The sequence below is a fragment of the Anguilla rostrata genome, chromosome 18, assembly GCF_018555375.3.
Source record: "Anguilla rostrata isolate EN2019 chromosome 18, ASM1855537v3, whole genome shotgun sequence".
Classification (NCBI taxonomy): domain Eukaryota; kingdom Metazoa; phylum Chordata; class Actinopteri; order Anguilliformes; family Anguillidae; genus Anguilla; species Anguilla rostrata.
The window spans coordinates 2,411,449-2,433,996 of NC_057950.1; the positions used below are offsets into that span (position 1 = coordinate 2,411,449).

The 22,548-nt window shown below is 45.4% G+C and overlaps 1 protein-coding gene across 3 annotated transcripts in view; it reads right to left on the reverse strand.

Annotated features, from left to right (window-relative positions):
* Window positions 1–3,558: 3,558 nt before the first annotated feature.
* Window positions 3,559–22,548, reverse strand: part of LOC135244693 (cGMP-dependent protein kinase 1-like) — a 105,861-nt gene continuing 86,871 nt past the window's right edge. For 2 of the 3 annotated variants that reach the window (XM_064317183.1, XM_064317184.1), the window contains 10 exons: window positions 21,214–21,288; window positions 10,562–10,658; window positions 7,935–8,074; window positions 6,998–7,087; window positions 6,450–6,591; window positions 5,833–5,996; window positions 5,513–5,635; window positions 5,357–5,419; window positions 4,476–4,542; window positions 3,560–3,785 (listed from right to left, as the gene is read on the reverse strand). In XM_064317183.1, the coding sequence (XP_064173253.1) occupies window positions 3,687–3,785; window positions 4,476–4,542; window positions 5,357–5,419; window positions 5,513–5,635; window positions 5,833–5,996; window positions 6,450–6,591; window positions 6,998–7,087; window positions 7,935–8,074; window positions 10,562–10,658; window positions 21,214–21,288 (1,060 nt within the window). In that variant the 3' untranslated portion in view covers window positions 3,560–3,686. Of the gene's footprint in view, window positions 3,786–4,475; window positions 4,543–5,356; window positions 5,420–5,512; window positions 5,636–5,832; window positions 5,997–6,449; window positions 6,592–6,997; window positions 7,088–7,934; window positions 8,075–10,561; window positions 10,659–21,213; window positions 21,289–22,548 lie in introns of all 3 variants that reach the window. The other variant, XM_064317182.1, reaches the window with a different exon arrangement.

The window sequence follows — 22,548 nt, forward strand, 5'->3', positions numbered from 1 at the left end:
TATTATTGTTTTTTTATCAAGTTCAATGAGGGAGTCGCCATGGACTTGCTAGGGCCACCTTTAGGAAATTATGACAAGCCAGCCACATATGCAAGTGCGAATATGAACCTCCATTAAGTACCTCGCTGCTCAGTAGGAGCACCTCAATGTAGGCATACTTGCATTAAATCACACAAAATTGCACAAAATCGCACAATATAGCATCATCCTGCCATTTCCTGCTTTCTTTGTTTCAAATTAATCGAGAAAAAATTCTTCACTAACAATTTCACAAAAATTTGACTTAATACCTAACCTGTCTAGTCTCTAATGAAGAGGATTTCAGTTTAAATAAAGGGCCCCATTCATTGTCTCTTCCGGCAGGGGTGCGTACTGCAAGGACAGGGCTTTGTGTGGAAAGAGCTGGAACGAGCTGACGAGCTGCGAGCACAGAAGGACGAGGACAGGACGTGCCCCTCCCGGAGTATTCCAGCATATCCGCGCCTCGTTTTATTTTTGGGATGCAACTGATTTAAGGCACTTTGCAATAATGCCAAATAGCCATGGAGAGGGAGAGGGAGAGGGAGAGAGAGACAGAGAGAGAGAGAGAGAGAGAGAGAGCACACTATTTAAAATAAATAATCTTTTATGAAATCATCATTCAAGTTTGACTCAATAAATAAAACCCGAAGACACAGTGCACAATGTCCCGCATATTAAATGACACAGTAATATTATGCTCAGTAAAAAAATAAAATAAAACATAATATAAAAATGAAGTTAAAAAAAAACTATTTAAACAGGGTTTTGCCTGTGGTCTGAGGCTTGTTTTGTTGTTGTTACTCAATGAATATATATCTAGTTAAATATGTGAATGGCCAGCTCTGTAAAAGGTGTGTGTGTGTGTGTGTGTGTGTCATATATATGTATGATAAACACAAGGACATCCACTAAATTTCGGTCAGCACTGAGCACGCAGAACACACAGAATATAGTGTAAAAACACATAAAATAATAAATAAAACACACAAACAAAAAAAAATATGTTCTGTATAATTTTCCATTTAGCTCTTCTGGACAAATCTGTGATCACTCTTATTGATGCATCAGTACCTGTGAAGCATGACTCTAACAGTAATAAGCTGCATGTATTCCCAGGCTTTTTTTGCCGAATGGCCTTCGATTTACTGAGTTCTTGTGATGGCCTGCTCTCTAGTGGTGAAGTGGTGAACCTCTGATTGCGTAGCAGTGTTTTAGAGGTGGGTCTACCTCACCCCGCTGAGGATAACTGTGATTAAATGAATCACTGGCACATTCAGAATGCACTGCTACTCTGCTGCAATCTTTCAATACGTTGCCAACAATTTAAACAGACAAACGTGAGTGTCTAATATTTGATTGGCCAGCCATAATCTTTCACTAAACCTTCTATTCAGGTAAGGAATTACTTAATCAAAGTGGATGTTATCAGGTTTCTGTGTGCAGTGCAACACCTCCTTCTTACCTCCACTGGAGAACATACAATGATACTCAATACAGACATGGGAGGATAACTTCTGCCTTGGGTGTAATTCCTTTTCCTGAAGATAACATTGAACATTGGTAATATTGCCAGTGTAGTATGGTTAAGGAACTGGCCATGTAACCTAAATGCTGCAGCAAGGTACTTAACTTGCATTGCTTCAGTGTACATCTAGCTGTTTTAATGGATATGATGTAAAAAAAAAAAAATAAATAAATAAAATAAAATGCTTAAAAAGCCATGTACGTTGCTGTGAATGAGAGCATCTGCTAAATTCCTGTAATGAAATGTAGTCTTGTCTTTACCATTCACATTCATATTTCAAGTCCCCGTCCATGTGAAATTTCCAAAAATGGTATTGCACATTAAGTATGTCCCATTTCTAAGAAGCTGAAGATGGCTAAAAAGAAATCTTTTGCTAAAAGCTTTTGTTTGGCAAGGCTCTTAGACCAGCGACTGTAACAAAAGCGATGTCAACACAGCCGAAGAGTTATGGAAAGGCCAGGCTGAGTTAAATAGCTCTCTTTATATTTCTAGAAATGTTTTTCCCCCTTTCTAAGGTTAATTTAATGTCAAGACCCATTTCTCATTAGGTAACAATGGCTCACAAAAGATGAGAAGTGCCCACTTTAAAGGAGAAAGCCACTTTGAATTCAACCAAATGCAGTCTTTCAGGCTGCAAGACACACTGCCATCATAGTGAGTGGGGAGATGGTAAAGTTTGCAGAGTAAACTGAAGGCCACTGCGGGTTTACGATAATCCTAATTTAAAGTCAAGTTAAATTCAACCTTGTTTATTTTAGTTATGAATTGTGTGTTGTGGGTGTGCCATATCTTACTTAAATGTATGTAGAATAACACAAACTGAACGTCACATATCAGCAAAAAATACAGGGCTCTAAAATGCACTTCTGAGGGATTTGATCCTAGAATTATAGAGTAATCAATCATATAATTGTGCTTTGGTAGATAAGAACTGAACACACAGGAGTATGGGTGTATGTAATCATATGCACAGACATGAATTATGTGTCAGTACTGCCATAGCTGAATACACACTGAGGGTCCCTGTGTCAGTACTGCCATAGCTGAATACACACTGAGAGTCCCTGTGTCAGTACTGCCATAGCTGAATACACACTAGGGGTCCCTGTGTCAGTACTGAGAGAGCTGAACAGACAGATAGCCCCTGGGTCAGTACTGCCGTAGCTGAATACACACTGAGGGTCCCTGTGTCAGAACTGCCATAGCTGAATACACACTTAGGATCCCTGTGTCCGTGCTGCCGTAGCTGAATACACACTGAGGGTCTCTGTCAGTACTGCCGTAGCTGAATACACACTGAGGGTCCCTGTGTCTGTACTGAGAGAGCTGAACAGACAGGCAGCCCCTGGGTCAGTACTGAGGAAGCTGAACACGTTGAGTATCCCCGTCTTGGTACTGCAAGAGCTGAACACACCGTGTCCCTGCGTCATTGCGGCTGCAGCTGAACACACAGGGTATCTCTGAACACACTGAACATTCCCGTGTCTGTACTGAGGGAGCAGGAACTGAACACACAGCCAGCGTGATCCACTAAGAACAGCTCAACACAGCGCGCGCGTGGGCAGTCGCTTCAACTGGAAACGCAAGAAGAGAAAACGCGAGCGATCGGTAAAAAAAGTGACTCTCTTGCTTAAGGACAAGGTAAAAAAAAAAAAAAAGCATTGCGCACAGGACTGACTGTAACACAGGGGAATAAAGGCCAGGTTCCAACACTGCAGGAGCCCTGCTGCTGCCGGAACTTTCCGGAGACAGTCCGTAACATCGTGACATCTGTGAGCGGACCAGCAACGGTGAAGGCACCTTGGTGTCCCCGAGCACCACTGTCTCTCCTCCCCCCCTTTCCTTTTCTTCCCCTCCTTCCTCTGTTCTTCTCTCTCACCCTCTCCTCCCCTCTCCCTCTCTCCTCTCCTCTTCTCTTCTCCCTCCTCCTCTCCCTCCCTCTCTCTCTCCTCTTCCTTCCTCTCCTCTCTCCTCTCCTCTCCTCTTCTCTTCTCTCCTCCCTCCTCTCCCCTCCCCTCCCCTCCCCTCCTCTCTGTGCAGTCTCTCTGAACCGGCGCTTGGTCCTGTAGATCAGGCAGCATGCTGCTCAGAAGCCGCTGCGGGGTGGGGGGGGGGGGGGGCGGGAGGCCGGAGGCGGGGTCTAGAAATCGGCGTCCCATCCCGAGTTGTCGTCGGGAGGAGGGTCCTCGCTGTCCTCAGGGAAGCTGTCGAAGTTGCTCGTGTCCGTCGACGAGGTGACCTGTGCCAGGAGTTCACCAAGAACGCGTCAGCTGATTAATTCATCAACCGACAAGTCTGTTATACCCAGGGAGAAACTCATTTTACTAGTTACAGAACACAACATAAAAACCATATAATAGCACATATAGTAGAAATAAAACACAGAAATAAAACACTGAGACTAAAACCTAATTGATATATTAATGATGTGGAAATAGAACATGATGTAATTTTGGTAATACTCTTAATACCAACAAACATACTGTGAGGATATTTCTCCTAAATCCTTGGATTTAGGAGAAATATTCATTAATTAAATTAAATTAAATTTGTTTACTCCTATCAGTAAATGAAAATGTGACTCATAAATGCAATGATATATTCAATAATAGGTTCACAGTGTAAAATTAAGCACTTGTGTTCTATTTTTTATTCATAGTTATTCACTCTGTCTGAAATGCCATTCGTTAGAGGGTGAAGGTCATTAGGGAGTGAAGGTTGTTTGTGAGTGAAGGTCGTTAGAGGGTGAAGGTCATTAGGGAGTGAAGGTTGTTTGTGAGTGAAGGTCGTTAGAGTGTGAAGGTCATTAGGGAGTGAAGGTTGTTTGTGAGTGAAGGTCGTTAGAGTGTGAAGGTCATTAGGGAGTGAAGGTCGTTTGTGAGTGAAGGTCGTTAGAGGATGAAGGTCGTTAGGCAGAGTCTGTACTTACATTCGGGATGATGGGAGGGGTCATTGTTCCCTTATGTAACCCGTCCCAGTTAAAGCCTTCAAACCACCTAAAGAGCAAACCAACAGAAGAGAAAGCCCACTCTATCACTGTCTACAACAAACTGCTAAAATGCCTGAGTTAGCAAAATCATAAAGGACATGTTGCAAATATCAAAATAAAATCCAAGAAAATCCTCCATTAAGTTCCTCTGCACGAATTTATTCATCTGAACAAACTTACAAGCATCATCAGCGAGGCCTCGAGAGTTCCTGTGGATCATTATTCCAAACGGAGTAATGCGTACTTTCAAAAACCTGTCCAAAATCCGCCTGCCATTTTATGAGCTCTAGTGACAGGCTGCCACCTAGTGGTGTTTCAGATCCCTGCAGCTCTGAAAGCAGCTGTTCTGCAGTATACTGGACTGGGGGTTTTATACAGTTCAGTTAAGGTCAGTTAAAGTAATGAATGATATATCTCAAATTAAGAATTTACGATCTTGATAAAAAATAATTGAGTGGACGGATTTACTGTACCTTATCAAAATGTACAAAATGCATTAATGTATATTAACTGGAATGAAGTGTACATGCCCATAAAATACAAAAAAGGTACTTTTCTTTTATGGAAAAAAAATAAAATTTATGACCAAGGACGATTTGCGTCTGCAGGTTCAGCTCCAGTCTTGGAGGGCGGTAGTGTCTGTGGATTTTCTGTGTGTTTTAGCGTGTGTGATGAATTTAAGTCACTGATTGGCTAAAGAGTCCAGACATCTTGTTCTCAAGGCTGTTCGCTGATCGAAAGGAAACTACAAATACCAGCAGACACTACGGCCCTCCATGACTGGAGTCTGGCCCCCCTGTCTTAATGAATTTCTCACTTACTTGTGCTTTTGGATGTCTTTGACACCGTTTTTCAAGTTCCCCAGTCTTTCGGAGGGATTGTCCCTGGAAACGGAAACACGCACCACAGTTAGGGGCGCAGTGAGGACGCAGCGAAACAGCCTGACCTTTCCCCAAGGTCGTCTCGTCCGAATTCACCTGCAGAGTTTCTTGATTAGATTGCCGGCGTTTTTGGCGATCTTCTTTGGAAATTCGATCATGTCGATGCCCCTCAGGATGATGTTGTACGTCTTCATCGGATCGGGGCCAGAAAACGGAGGGCTGAGAGAGACATGGGGGGAGAATTATTCATCCCAAAACATGTCACACCCAGAATATGTCACACATAGACTCCTCTGTGTAGAGTCCTTTTTGGTGAGATCAGTGGATGTGAGCTGTGCCACTCCCTCTTGCCGTTGGAGAGCTGGCAGGCGGCTGGTTCGTGCTGCACATTCACAGGAGTATGTCTGTGCGTTTACCTGCCGGTCAGGAGCTCGTACATGAGGATCCCCAGGGACCAGTAGTCCGCGGAGATGTCGTGGCCTTTGTTCAGGATGATCTCAGGAGCCACGTACTCCGGCGTTCCGCAGAACGTCCACGTCTTCTTTCCGAACCCGATCTTTTTGGCGAAGCCAAAGTCCACCTTCGAGAGAGAGAGAGAGAGAGACAGAGAGAGAGAGACAGAGAGAGAGAGAGAGAGAGAGAGAGAGAGAGAGAGAGAGAGAGAAAGAGAGAGAGAGAGCCACAGAGCTCAGATCCACATCAATCAAACAGAATTCATACAGTGGTGTGATGGTGGGCCCACTGCAGTGGAGTTCATTATTTTAGTTTTTCTTGAAGGGCTGAGCAGGGTGAGCAGTTTGAACAGGCCGCTGAAATATAAGGGGGAAAACTAACCCCCCCTGGCTGTTCTCCAGGGGCGAGAGTCAACACCACCGGCCTACAGAGTCCGGACAGGCGGGACTATTGGGGGGGGGCTCAGAAGACCTGGACTAAAACGTTTGCTTTGGGACGGGGGCCCACACAGACTGCGTAGGCACATGGGCCCAGAGTTCCACTCCGCACCCCTGCAGACCCCAGCCCCCCTCTCCCTCACCAGCTTGGCGTAGCCTCTGTGATCCAGGATGAGGTTCTCGGGCTTGAGGTCCCTGTAGATGATCCCTTTGGAGTGCAGGTAGGAGAAGGCCTCCACCACACACGCCGTGTAGAAGCGCGTGGTCGCGTCTTCAAATGAGCCTCTGGGGAAAAACCAGCACACGGGCGAGGACCAATCAGCACAGGAGCGAGGACCAATCAGCACAGGAGCGAGGACCAATCAGCACAGGAGCGAGGACCAATCAGCACACAGAAACATCAGAGGGATCCCAGGTGGGCTCCCAGGAGTACAGGCTGGCCATATATTTAGGGGAGAGAGCCTCTGAGTGGCCCACTATGACCACCCTTACATGAAATGGAACATACTGAAGATTATTCAAGTGAAATATATTTGTCAATATATGGGGAAGCTTCACAATATATGGGAAATATACAAATTATTGCTGCTCTCAGATCTTGCATTATATTTTATGCTGGTTTTTGGTGTTACTCAGCACTTAAATGTGAAATGAAATCAGCTGATTATAAGGCTAACTGTCTGCTTCTCACCTGTCCCTCAGTATAGTCCACAGCTCTCCTCCAAGGCAAGCCTCCATTAGCATGTACAGATACTTGCTGTCCTTGAATGTCCTGTAGAGTCTATATACAAAACATTGAGAAAAAAAAACCCCAAAAAATGTTTTTTGACATCCTGTGTCAGACACAAAGGCTTGGATTCAATCAAAGTATAAAGTTAAAACCAAAAGAGAAGCTGCACTTTTTTTCTTCACGAACTCGGTCAGGGGAGTTTTAATCGTAGTGAATTTACTGCCCCCTGCTGGTGATCCTGTGCTCTTCTCTTCCTTCTCCCAGGTGACAAAGGAGTTCTTATATTATTTTTTCAATTTATTTTATTTTTCCCTCCTGCCTCTGGCCCTACAGTATATACGCTTCCACTGAAGCCAGACTGGTTTGTCTGCAGTTTGTTTGCTGATCATTTGAGTGTCCTTGGACTAAATTGCGACCAAACCTCTTTGTCGGCCTTCTTTTAAAACGGATTCTGAGACGGTTTTAGAACAGTTATGCGGGACGGTCAGAATGTGGAAGACTTGTTTCTGTTTGAGTTAGGGGACCTCGTCTCTCTCCTTTAAATAAGTCTTTGTTCGAGACCCACTTCCTCATCCAGGGTCCCTTTGAGGTGCTTTTTGTCGGTACGCTGCACTCCAGGCACTCTGTAATGAGCGGCTAACTTCCACACAGAGAAAACTTCCAAACTTGGGGAGGTTTAAGAATGAAGTTTCACAATGAATTGGTTAAACTCTGCATGTGAATTCTTGCTTTCAAGTGTTACTCAAAGTAAAGGCCAAATGTTGACTTGGGACAACAGCTAAAATGACAATAAAAATGACAAACACACTCCCACTCACTCACACTCCCATACCAAAAATTATAATACTTCTATCGCTTCTTTAAAGAAAATGCATTTGTTGTCCTCCATGCTGCGTACCTGACGATGAAGTCGGAGTGGGCCTCCTGCATGATCTGCTTCTCCGAGCGGATGTGCTCCTGCTGCCGCGTGTCTACGATGTGCCGCTTCTTCAGGATCTTCATGGCGAACGTCCGGGACTCGTCGCTCTTCAGCTGCACCTGCCCCAAAACGGCAAGATGGAGGCTCTCACTCGCACGCCCCTCCTCGGGAGAACGACGGCGAGTCCACTGAGCATACGCTGTGTGTGTGTGTGTGCGCATCTGGGTGTGTGTGTGTGTGTGTCTTCGTGTGTGTGTATATGTGTGTGTTTCTGTGTGTGTGTATCTGTCTGCGTCTGCCATTCTTTTAAGAGTTATGATCTATACGTGAAACTTAATCTGAAAATGGTTTGTGGGAAGCTTGGCTCCGCATATCATGTATCAGAGGTCATGTGGTCCACACTGCTGTATGGTGAGAACCTGTACTCTGTGAAAAGGATGTGTGTATTTTCTTTTTTTAAATTGTCTGCACAGTGGTGCTCAAAACAGACCCTGAACAGCCTATCAGAATAGGTTTGGGGAATCCGTTAATGGTGTGCATGTGTCAGTCTTTAAATATATCACTATTCCACTCTTTCTCTATTCTTTTCTAGTCTATTTAAAACCTCCTGAAGATCTATTTTTGATGGCACCTGAGAGAGGTTATGGGGACACAGAGCTACTATCCAGTCTTATCACGGATTCGGTCTGCTTGTTTGCCCACAGTGAGTAAGAGCTGTCTGCAGAGCTCGTTTAAGCCCTCCAGAGTATCTAAATCAGGGCAGCTCGATCCTGTTCCTGGAAATCTACCGTCCTGTCGGTTTCCCCTCCAACCGAAACAAAGCACACCTCATTCAGCGGCTAGAGCACGGCTGCTAAAACCCTGTTCCTGGAGATCTACAGTCCTGTAGGTTTTTCACTCCAACACTAACAAAGCCACACCTCATTCAACAGCCAGAGATCTCACTGAGCTGCGGATGAGTCTGGTGTGCCAAATTATGGTTGAAACGAAAACGTACAGGAATGGTAGATCTCCAGGAACACGGTTGTGCAGCCCTGATCTAAACAGACCATTGAACAAACAGGAAAAAAAATGCAAAGGACCTCCACCCATGCTCAAGGGGAAATTTCATATTCCACGGGAACATGTTTCAGGTCAGTTGACCCCTCTGAAAGGTGCTAAACCCAGCTAGCGGGTCTCGACACTCTGAGGCAGCAGCAGACTCCAACTGTAATTTCAGCTGGGAGATGTGAAAGGATTTAATGTGTCTCATTTTGTACAGCAGTGAGTACTGCTCCTTTTCACTCTCGCGTCTTTCTTACTTACGGCCTCCCTCTCACAAACTGAACATAGAGGCCCGTATTCATAAATAGCTGTACGAAATGAGTATTGTACCTTATTGAACCTGTGTTTTGTAGTTGTCCATTGACCATGACATGCACTGTTGTACGTCGCTTTGGATAAAAGCGTCCGCTAAATAAACATAATGTAATGTAATAAATAAAGCCATGAGCTTCTGCCACTTTAAACCCGTAGTTCTGCCCTCCAGCACCAGGAGTTGTCACGAAACTTTCTGGAGCTCGTTAACATGCAATCAAGGCATCGCGGTAGGCCTACGGCAATCAGCCCAATTAACCTTCGGTTATCGCAGGAGCCGTTTGAGAGAGACCCCACCCCCCCCGGTGAGGACTTCACTAACGTCTGTGAAAGCTGGGGGACTGAGAAGTGTAGATATCGCTCTCTCCAGGGGAACACTGGCACGCATGCAAATCTCAAATCTGCTGTGCATAAAATTAACAGCACAGTCGCAATGGATGAGAGACAGAGAGAGAGAGAGAGAGAGAGAGAGAGAGAGAGAGACAGAGAGAGAGAGAGAGAGAGAGACAGAGAGAGAGAGAGAAAGAGAGAGAGAGAGAGAGAGTACAGATGGAGAAGAAACTAGTCAGAGGCAGATGGGACATAGAAAATGCACCACCTGCACTTGGAGGGATAAACAGAACTTCTGTGCGAATCACGTGTGCCAATCAAGCTTGGGACCAATATGTGTACCCCAGCAAGATTCCGGAAACGAATGTGAAAACACTCTCATGTCCTCGATCATTCTCAACAAAACATGAATACTGGTTTAAAAAGAAAAATAGACATTTCTTCTAAAAATTGTCAATAATGTGCAAGAGCTTTACTGGTGTCTAAAGTGTGAAAGTACATCCTTGTTTGATCCAGGTCTGGTGCTACTGCAGGTGAAGTTTGCATAGGCTGATCTGACACCCTCTTTTTATTATCAGTCCATGTGGGATTTCTAAATTCCTAAAAATGTCAAGTTAGCTTTGACACTTTCCATAGACCATATATGCACAAACTGCCCAGTTTTATGTTCGTAAAGCCCATCCACCCTGTCCTCTGAAACAATACTTTTTTTTTTTTGCCATTTCAGAGTATCCCCTAACCTTCCATTCACAAACATTTTCAGATATGGGGGAGTTGTACCCCAATGACCTCATTTTGAAAGGTCTTGCAACACTGGGTTCCAACACAGGAAATACAGGTCACACAGTGTTTCTGAGCGTAAGACAGAACGTACCAAATCATTGTTCTGAATGAAAAGACAGAGACGAGTGCGTTCCTACCAGCTCCACGCGGCCGAACCCCCCCACGCCCAGAGTGTCGATGATGTTGAAGTCCACCAGGGTCAGGCTGGAGAAGAAGGCGTTCTCCGCCTCGTACCTGCGTTTGAGAGGGGGACAGGGGCACCTGTTAGAGGCGTGGAGGGGAGAGGTGGCCGGAGGGTGGGACAGGTGAGGGAATAGAACACTGCACCTTTCTGTCTCTCTCCCCCTCGGTGTTCATTTCACTCACTTATTTTATCCACGGCAAAAAAGGGTTGGTGACTGACTGACTGACGGAGTGTTTCGTGGAGGAACGGGGAGTTTGTTCCACCGCTGGGGAGCCGGAGTGGAGAAGCTCCACAGAATCTCAAAGACATGACAAACAGTCAAAAGTTCTACTGCTGCAGTTCAAGCAGAGGAGCTTGCTCAAGGGCAAACACCTGATGTCCTAAACAAGGTTCAAACCTGCCATTGGAGTACCTGGCTCACTGATGTATTTTGTCAGGGCAGAGGGGCGTTGGGTGGGGAGGTGGTAGAGCCTCTGTGCTGTATTAGTATCACTGAGGTACTATGAGGACTGAAAGTGAGACGTTGGGTCAGGTGTCACCCTCAGAATGAAGGACAAGCACAGGTGGACTCATCTGGTTGATCAACATGTGTGTCACATTCACTTAAAACACTTAACACACCAAGCACTGACACTTAAGACACTTAACACTGCCTCTGTTACACGTTCTAAATATACAATGACTCCAAACAATGAAGTACCAAATTATATACACAAATGATTGAATTAGGCTCATGAATAGGCTACAGTCTGCAGTATAATCAAATTGGTTCACAGCTTAGCCCCACTTAGAACATACCTCCATCAACACCAGCAACAGCTGGTCGTAGCTCAACAGCTGAACGCATTACAAGGCTTTTTAGAAGCAAGACGGAGTGAAGAGAAATATTAACTCTGTCAGACGAGCATCTATGCAGCAGTGCTAGCCGAGGAGATGGCGAATCTGTTTGTTTGCTCTCGCCGTGGTAACTAATCTGCGCTCGAACCCCTGGCAGGTGAATGCTATTTCCTGTCTGTCAGTGCGACGGCTCCAGTGGGCAGAAGGGCTAAGGGCAGGGGGAGATAAACGGTGTTGTATGATTATCACCTCTGTGACAAAAGATCTCCTGTAGAGGGCGCCATGCAGTTTCCTGGCTCTATTTTGACCTCTAATTCTGCTCTTCAAGGGCACGCGTTGCCATTTATGACATCACGTGGCCTCAGGGGGGGAAATCACAATCTCAACTGACATCAGAAGTATTGAATTAAGGACGAGGAACAGCTGGCTACAATTCAGTTATTGAACGAATGGCAACACATACAGGCGGACCAAGGACCTCAGAAACAAGTGAGAGAATCCGAAAATGAGTGTTCGTTCAGCGCGTTCGATCCGTAACCTCTCGGAGGGGTTTGAGTGACCCCGGGTTCGAGTTCCCCAGGGGGCACGGCGAGCTCAGCTTGAGAGAGGCGACGGTGAAAATGTGATTCCTGCAGCAGCTCAGTATTACAGCTGCTCTGCTCCTGCAGCTCTGACCAACCGTTTCTGCTCCCCCTGCAGCTGCTCCCCCGGTAACATAACTGCCAAACTGCTCACAGCACACAGGGATACCGAGGAAAGAACTTCTGTCCCATTCTAACAACAACTTCCTGTTTAAACAACAAAATCACTGCTGTTTTAACCCTTGAAAATGAGGCAAAATATTCCGCAGTTATTGTGGTGTACATACTGTACATGAACACAAATACTTTTTTCTTTTTTTACTAAAACCTCTACACAACTTTAAAAAATTAACAAAGTACAATAACAACAGAGCTATCAGTTTTGCCAGCTTCGGCTCTGTCAGCCTAACTGGATGAATTGTGACTGTTTTTGAATCCCAGAAGTAGGTGCAAAATCAAACTGCCATTTTGGCTTTTTCCCAAAAAAAATTCTAAAAGTTAAAAATAAAAAAAAACAAAATAAGATTATAGACTCAAAAGGCCACATCTGTGCTGCCTTCCTGAGTAGTTGTATAAGAGGCAAGCTGGCAGTTCAGTTTCTCCAGAATGGATGGCGTTGCAGGCATTGGCTTAAATTTAGTTTCGAGGGACATCATAGCCTTGGCTTCACACTGGTGGACAGATTACATTTCTTTGGCCGAAGATTTTTAAATCGTCCGGGAAACGCCGGTATGTTCACTGCTCGAAACATTCAGCGACGGGCCAGCTGGGCAACACTCTGGTCGAGAGCCATTGGAAAACAACACCCTTAATCCCACACAGGTGCAGTTCTACTTAGCACCACACAATGGCGTTTCCCTGGACTCCTGATACAGTGGCATGTTTATAGAGAGGGGGGGATTTAAGGATTTAAGGAACCAGGGGTTGCAGGGTTGATTCGCAGGGGTTGCAGGTTTGATTCCCAGGTAGGAAGGACACTGTCGTTGCACCCTTGAGCAAGGTAACCTGAACTACTTTAATATATATCCAGCTGTATGTGGATGTTAAATAAATTAATTAATAAATAAAAACGTGTAAGGTGCTCTGGATAGGAGTGTCTGTTCAATGGCATCAACGTGACGTAATGTAAAGACGCAAAGCCTCCACAGGGACCCGTCATTCTGTAAATGGGCGCATCCAGAGCAACGAAAAAGCGCAAGCTGCAGGAGGCTGATTGTTTTGGCCAGACCCGCGCCCTGTCCCAGGGCCGGGGGTACAGGTGTCGTGTTCCCCCGGTCCGCCATTTGACATTGAGGCACGGATATCAGATGAGGGTCGTAATCAAATTATATTCTGATGCTTGCGAAGAATCCACAGCCCCTGTGACACTATTCCAGAACTAAACTGATCTTGTCAGTGCGCCATAAAGGTTAGCCCAACACAATGTCTGTATTTTCAACCCTCTGAAAATGCCAAGAATATAAATATCACACAGCCTAAGACATTTAATGTTCTTTCTCTCTGACTAATATGGGGAGCAATGGCTTTCCGTACGCATAGGAATAATGATAATAATAATAACAACATTTTATTAGTATAAGTATACTCTTCATGATACTCAAGAGAGATTTCCCTTAGCACACATAATAACACGTTAAAATTCTCCGCAGTTCTCCAATGACATGCACTGCAACGTGTGTATCTTGTTAGTTTCCTCCACCGTCTTTGGAAGAAGCTTGCGCTGCAGCATGATTGGTGCAGACAGTCAGTTCAGAGTTCGCCCTGGGTGTGTCAAAGTGTCCCTGAGAAAGACACCTAAACCCCTAACTGCTCCCGACGAGCTGATTGGTACCTTGCATGGCAGCCTTTGACCGTTGGTGTGTGTGTGTGTGAGTGTGTGTGTGAATGGGTGAATGAGAGGCATCAATTGTAAAGCGCTTTGGATAAAAGCGCTATATAAATGCAGCCCATTTACCATTTACCATTTACCCCTGCCGACGCATGGGAGGTCCTCGAGTTTGGAGCCCTGAGCCTCTGGCCAAAAGCCCTGCCGTTCTGTGAACATGACCGTGGGACAGAGGACTGCAGCGGACGTGGGCCAAATTATTCATCAAAACGCTTTAACCCTTTAGATGCCATAAAAACCCCAGCAGACTCCTGACAAATTTTATCTGAAAAAATAAAATAAATCTACCTTTGACCTATATTCCGAAAGAAGCATTTTTCTGATGATTGTACTGTATGTTTTTTGGCAATTAACATGTTTCCTTGAAAATTCTCAGGGATCTGCAGGAGCATTTTTTGACCAGCACATAAACAGTTATTTATAAGGTATTTGAAATGCGTATTCTACCCTGGTCTGCTCTGGCTCACGTCATTACCCTTTACCCTTTACCCAGTCTGGAAACCTCACTGCTGCATACATACTACAAGAGCCAACTTAAGACATTATTTTACCCTACAAGTCTGACAGTCTAAGTAAACTATCATGCTTGAGAAAGGAACAGCAAAGATATTTTTTTTCCCCAACCTCCTCTTGAGGCAGTTTAACACCGATTAACCTTCCCCTGTGTTCTGCCGCAACTCAAAAAAATCAGACATCAAGTTTGCTGGCAAAAAAACGTAAACAGCTTCCCCTCAGTTTGTATTTGTGTCATTGCGCACTTAAACGTCAGTAGTCTCTGTAATAAATGGTGCTAGCTTATAACCATGGAGCTTGCTCAGAGGTCCACGGAGAAGGACATTCTCACTCTCATGATAGGTGGACAGAGGAGGAAACTCACAAACTTGGCCTCTTATCTATCTCTCTATCTCCCTAATCTGTTGGAAAACCAGCAGACTCTGACTGTGCAATCTGTCTGCAATGAGTACCCAGCAGACTCTGACTGCACAGTCTGTTTGCAATGAGTACCCAGAAGATTCTGACTGCGCAGTCTGTCTGCAGTGAGTACTCAGCAGATTCCGACTGTGCAGTCTGTCTGCAATGAGTACCCAGCAGACTCTGACTGCACAGTCTGTCTGCAATGAGTATCCAGCAGACTGTGGTGCTCTGTTTCCTCTGGTCTCTGTTCCTATACAAATTTGCCATGGGAACGTGGCGGCGACGGACTCTTCTGGCGGTCAGGGGCACGCAGGAGAAATCAACTGTCGATTGCAAAGTTTATCAGACGACAATGGGCTGTACACGTCTCACTTCTGAGGAAGTGGACCATGCACTGACATGAGAACACAACTTACTGCCTTGTGTGTTGTGGCGTGTGTGTGTGTGGGGATGTGTTGTGTGCGTGAGCGTGTGTGTGCGGTGGTGTGAGCAGTGTGTGTGTGTGTGTGTTGTATTCTGTAAGTGCGAGAGCGTGTGGCTGCGTGCTCATTGCGTCGGGGGACGTGGCGGCCGTACGCTGGGGCACTGCGCGTGGGGTGCGAGCGTTGTGGTGTGCGTGTGCGTGTGCGTGTGCTGTGGGGGTGGTGTGGTGTGTGTGGTGTGGTGCGGTGTGTGTGTGTGTGTGTGCGTGTGTGTGTGTGTGTGTGCGTGTGTGTGTGTGTGTGTGTGGGTGTGCGTGAGCGCGTGTGTGTGTGTGTGTGTGTGTGCTCTCCTGTAGTTCTCTCACCTGTTTAATCAGCTATAACCTCTGTTCTCATGAGTATTCACACAGCCTGCAGTCTCGTTGCAGACAGCATTAAAAAAGCTGGGGTCTGATTAACAAAATAATTAATTACATATCACATAATTCGTGCCTATATCACGGGTAGACTCCAATCAAGAGTAACTAGTGTCAATAGTACGACATTAATTACATATATTTTATATATATCTCGCTTCAGAAGTTACTTTTGTATGCTATTTTCCCCACCAGAAGATGACACATTTAGTGATTATTAAAAGATAACTAGGGATAAATGTATATTAATAATTTTATAAATTTGAAGTGTAAATGAATTATCCATATCCATAGCCTACAGCCTTACCGGGTCTCTCTGTGGTAAACCACAAAACAGACTGTCACTGTCACCACCAGAGGGCGATCTTGTACCACATTTTGAAAAATGACAACTTCTGCCAATAAACATGGTTTTCAAGAAACTGAACAGCATTTAAAATAATGGGAAAAAATAATAATGATGAATCTATTTACAGAGGAGACTTTGATGCTGCACAAAAGACGCCAAAGGCCCAGCAACACGACTACGGCTGTGAAGCCGTCCTGCAAGGGACATAAAAATCATATTGCGTATGTCAGGCGACACTTCAAGACCCCAGACGAGGATGAGCTTTCAAAGCCCCACAGTCCCACAGGTATAAGAGGATATTATGAATTCCAGGCAGAACACAGGCAGTAATAAGGCTCCCTTTGTTAATCTACTTCAGTAAGAAAGAGAAAGAGAAACATGATGGAGAGGACACCATGCAATCAGAGCCTATTTTATTCCTCTACATGGGGCTGATTGAGAGGGATGCCTCCCCTCCGCAGGGCTCCAGAAAGGGATCTGCGACGGCGTCCCTGATTTTAAGAGCACTCGCACTCTCAGCGGGGAGAACACAGGCTTGGAGCGGTGGGGCAGCCAAAAAAAAACACAGGCCCAGGGCGGGGCAGCCGAAACAACACAGGCCCAGGGCGGGGCAGCCGAAACAACACAGGCCCAAAGTGGGGCAGCCTAAAAAACACAGGCCCGGGGCGGAGCAGCTATTTTCACCAGGACTGAGTCGAACTGAGTCACCACCAGTTGGAAGCCCTACCTATACAAGATTATGATTTGTGTGAAGTAGTAACTGAACAATGTTTTAATAGCAAAGCAGTTCTCTGGAATTTGGGCAGACTTACCTCACATTCACAAAAAAAAAAAAACAACAGTGCACACTGCATGTAGTACAAGAAATACTACCAAACAAAGTTTGCAGAGAGAGTGGAGTTGGATTCAAAGCATTCAGCTTGTTGTCCAGAGTGCAGACCTGTCATCGTGTGTGAGGGGGGGGGGGGGGGCACATCCCACCTGACAGCCAATCAGAGTGCACGGAGCGTGTCAACAGCTGCCAGCTGAGCAGAGCCTGTAAACACGGCGGCGGCGGCGGCAGTAAGAAGACGTAGCCGCGGACGCGTTTAGCCGAAGACTCACAGACTCACTCACGCTCACTCCGCTGTAACCAATTAAAATCCGCTCCAGCATCTGCCGCCACTTCGCGCTGTGAGACCGGTTTCCGGTGGCGACCGGCTCCCCGGCGACGCGTTCCGCCTGGAAACAGCCCGTAGCGGCTGGGCCATCGCAATAACCGCCAAGAACAAAAAACCGCTTTGAAGTGACAGCTGAGGAGACTTAATCACGTCTGCGTTCACGACTAAAGTGATTTAACGCGACTCGGAGAAGTGGAAAGGGGAACGAGTTTCTGGAAGAAGCACATCTGTGAACTTCAGGGCTGTCAATACGTTTCTTTATCATGAATTATCGCATTTCTTTGATAACTTTTTGAGGAGGAGGATGCTTGAGACTTTGTATTCCTGTCAGAGTTTTGTGGAGTTGCAACTGCACCATGACTGCAATGACAATGACAATGATTAAATGGTATTGTGCTCACAGAAGGGGGAAAAAAGACAATGTTGGGTCACAAATGAGTGCATTCAAACACGGGACAAAACGTCCAAATAATGGAGCTGCTAATTTGAACAAACTGTTCAATTTTGTCTCCTGTCTTCAGCAGGAATAGTGGGTGTTAATTAGACAGCACTGTAAATTACAAAAATAATGTAATTTAGTTAATATAAAAAAGATTAGGTTTTAGTATCAGGTTTAGTATATTTAGTATTTGCTCACTAGGCACCAAACAGGCTTGGGACCTAGGGCTATTCTGAGTCCAAACTTGTGGTGTATAGATTATCTGTAGTGTATGTATAATCTTGAAAAATCGGTGCATCATCTATTTGAAATCCCAGATGTGTGTGAAATCATGCATGTGAGGGGACTGTTCAAAATGTAGCTGTTTGTAATGTGAATTTTAGGTCCATATAACTGTTGCTTTCTACTCGTGTGAAACTGAAACTACGCAGTTTGGACTACTGAGTTTGATTCTCACTCTGTTACACATGCAAATACAGCAAAAGATCTTGACCAAGCTGTACTGGGATCAAACGGTGTGTTTCCAGGGCAACAGAAGAGTACCAGGACCACAAGGAACATAATGACCCAGACGCAGCTAGACTTACAGATTCTATACATTAACATTAACACAGTTTACCTCAATACAAACACATTAACCAGACCCTTGTATCTCCAAACAGCAGGGGATGTCCCTCCATTTTCTGTACTTCAAGACAAGCAAACATGGCTTCCCAATTTCAGGTCTTTTTTGGCTAGAAGAGAGTATAGCCTTCCTGCTTTTCAGGCAGCCTGTCACGAGGAGCAAAAGCCTTTCTTACGAGCCTGAGGGTAAGTGTGTAACACAGAGGACAGACGGAGCGGCCACAAGCCTGTACCGTTTGATAACGTACGATGGGAGAAACGCGGGAGAGGCTTTCGAACAGGACAGCGGACGGTAATGGAACCTGGCATCCTGATTAAGCAGCCGGGATGTAATTTTGCCAGACAACAGTGGCCCCGGCAAGCAAATATAAACACACAGGCCCACTGAGCTGCTGCTGGAGATCTCTCTCATACCCAGTGACGTGCTGAAAAGATTTCATTATAATCATACCCTAACAAGCAAAGACCAGGACTTACATTTACTGATACAAATGTGCCACTTCATGCTTACACACGTACACTCGTAAACAGCGTGTGTGTGTGTGTGTGTGTGTGTGAGTGAGAGAGAGATGGGAAACAGCTTTTCATTACTGTAAGTTATTAGTGTGGGGAAAGAGGGCGAGAGCACGCTGTGTTTTTCCCAGCCTTCTGATGGATGTGTGGGGGATTATCAGAGCTCAGAGAGAGCAGGACTGCATGCAGCACCCAACCAGGGAACGCCAGAGGGTGAGCTGCACAAAAAAACATGCATCTGCGTGCGCATGTGCATGCATGCATGCGCTCCACACCCATGTGCTGCTTGTGTGCACACTGTTATGCGCGTCCATGTGCGCACATGTGTGTGCATGCATGTGCATTTGTGTGCATAACTCCATGGATGCATGCGTGTTTGCAGTCAGCTTAACGGAGGCTGGCTCTCACAGTGCCAGGGGAGGGGGGTGGGGGCTGGGGGCTGGGGGCTGGGGACGGCAGGCTGAGGGGGAGTTTGAGAAAGAGGGCCTGCGGGGGTCCCAGTCCAGATCCCTTTAATTCCCAGACGGTGTCTTGAGAGCTGAGTGACGGGGGGGCCATGCAAGACGGCCGTCTGTCTCAATTTACCCAAAGCTCTGCAGTCATTTTCTACATATACCACAGCCACTAATCTCACACCCACAAAGCACCCGCTGCGCACACACACTCACACACACACACAGCACCCCCAAACACTCACACACACACACACGCACCCCCAAACACCACACACACACACACACGCACCCCCCCAAACCTCACACATCACACACACACACACACACTCACACTCTCACACACACACAGCACCCCCCCAAACACTCACACACTCACACACACTCACACTCTCACACACACACAGCACCCAAACACTCACACACTCACACACACACACACTCACAAGCGCACACACACACATGCGCGCACACACACAAGCCCTCCTCCACACTCACACACTCACACACACACCCCCCTCCACACACACACACCCACACACACACACACACACACTCATACACACACTCACAAACACACACACACACTCACACACTCACACACACACACACTCACAAGCACACACACACATGCACGCACACACGCAAGCCCCCCTCCACACACACACACACACACACAGGCTGATATCCTAGCGGAGGTGTGGGGATTCCGCCGGCCAGCTCAAATGGCGGTGGTGGCGGCTGACGTTGGGCTGCTTCCTCGGGGAGGAGTGGCAGAGGAAGGGCTGCTAATGACCTTCAGTCCTCCTCTGAGCGGCTCAGACGCTCCAGAAGCACTTTACTGGGCCGGCCGTGCCAGCACAATGTGGCAACACGGTGTCACAGAACACCCTCCAATTCCCACCTTCTACTTCATCCCGTATGAAAGGAGCTCAAATATAAATCTAAAGCTTAGCGTTATGTAATTCCTAAATACCCGCCCCCCCTTACAAGAAGGGGCAAAAGTTCATCACCGCCAGGCGTTATGCAACTGTAAATTTACTTAATGGCACCGAGCAATCACCTTTACCGAATTAGAAGCATTACTGTCCTGCACAGACTCACTTCTTTCGCGATGACAGCGCCTCCGTCCGCAAGATCACCAAGCAAGTGGCCCCCCTGAGGGCTTGCAGGGCCTGACGGCAGTGTTATCTTATATGCTGGGGCCTCCTCGGTCACTGAATCCTCAACCCAATCAAACATTAATGGGATATTATCCTGGAACTCTGCTTGAGCTAGCAGTTCCCACTACTAACGGCGCTAAGCGCAAGTGACTGGCTCTGGGAAGAGTGGTGTCGCGTTTCCTCCGGTGGAATTCCGGACGGTGCAGACCAGGCCGGAGAACATGCGGGACGTACTGGCCCATCGGAGAGGGCCCCATGCCCCCATTCTGCCAGCTTACCTGGAGTTTCCCTTCCTCACTACCTGTAGTTCATTAATATTTCACTACCTGTCGTTCAAGAATATATCTCTGTCTGCACTTCCCCTTACGAAAAAAAAACACATGTTAAAAAACCACATGTCCACAAACCACATGTGAACACCCAACATGTGAAGGGTGCACATGCGAAGTATAAATATAACCCACACTTATAAGATGAGAGTGGGCAAAGGCAACACGTGCTAGGCGAAGTCACGTTTCGTTTTCACGTGAGAAAACTGTAGTTCGTATTTGATATAGTCAGTCACACGTGAAAACGTGACATGAAATCAAGTGAAATCCCACGTTTTGTTTTCACATGTGGACACTTTCATTCACGTGTGGAAAAATCAATCATTTGTGAAAATGTCCGGTTCACATATTTTAATTCACATGTGAAATCGTGATTTTTTTTCTCGTAAGGCTCCTCAAAATTCGCTTCGCAACATCTGTCTTAAGTCACCGTAACCCTTAATGTGATAGTGGTATAAACAGAGTGTTGAGATTCACAGAAAACCGGTAAACGGGCAGGTGTGCAGTGTCCACGACTCACTTGGCTTTGGCCTCGGCGTCTTCGTAACCTTTGTTGGAGACGTCGTCCAGACCTCCAATCAGGTGCTTGAAGGAGCTGGAAAACATTACAGCAAGCAAGACGTTAGCAGTCAACTGCTGGCTTTTGTATACATTTAGCTATTACAAGAATTTACCGAAATTACCACAGAAGAAGCAAAAACAAAAAAAAAAAGTGTTCATGGAAACGTTCTTACGTACATGTTTCATTCATATGAAAGAATGGCATACTTTTTAATGCTGTAATTTTCAAGCATAGCACATCGAAACTGTCTGATCAGCTTTATTTGACCTTAATACCAAATACGTTTTCGTTTAAATGCTCACAATACATGTTTATTTTATGTGAGTGGCACAAAATTGTGAAGCCACAGTCTAATGTCACATAAATGATGGTGTTTTTTTGTCTTCAAGTGTCATCAAAAAGGTTAAGGTAACTTCACTCAACTTAAGATAAAGTAATTTTTTTATTTTTTTTATTCGAATGACTTAAATAAACAAATAAATAAAATATAATCACACAAAAACAGTGCATGTGCTGCGTACTGACAAACTAAATTTTTTGTTCATTTATTTGAAAACCATAATTTCCTGGTCATTTTGTACAGACTGCACACTATCACTTTAGATTCAAGACTAGACTAGATTCAATTCTAGTCGAGACTGGTATAAAACTTTCTGGAAGCGCAAGAGAATATCCATACAGACATTCAACATAATTAGATACACAATAGAAACCATAAGCAATTATCTTAAAAGAAAAATATTATATTGCAAAACAGCAGAAAATCCAAATCCTAGCAAAAAGGAGGCTGCATGCAGGCTCGAAGCATAAACTCTTTTCACAACATCGATGCCCCAATTTCAGAATCCAGAAATAAATCCAGCAAGAAGACGGGCCCTCTTCAAACATATTTCAAAGCTCCCTGGAATGTGGATAAATACAGTTTGCTCTTTTTTGAAATATAAGACTTATTACACTTTCAGCTCAAGTGAAATATCTGCTGGTGGGTCTGGGTCAACAAAAAAAATATATTAAAACCTTAAGACCGTATGTCGTATATTTAAGTTAGTTTCGAAACTTTTAAAAACAACTTACATGTATGCTAATGACACAACAGACTATTTTAGGCACACAAATTCCCTTTATAAGCCCCAGAATCTGGCTATGAATTTTGACCTTGGTATTTGCAGCGTTAATTACTTAATTTATGTTCCTGTCAGTTTAATGTGTATAACTAATAATGAATAATATGAATGACTTCTAGCACGATGTCCACCCTCGAAACGAGGTACAAACGATGTCACAGTGATTTGT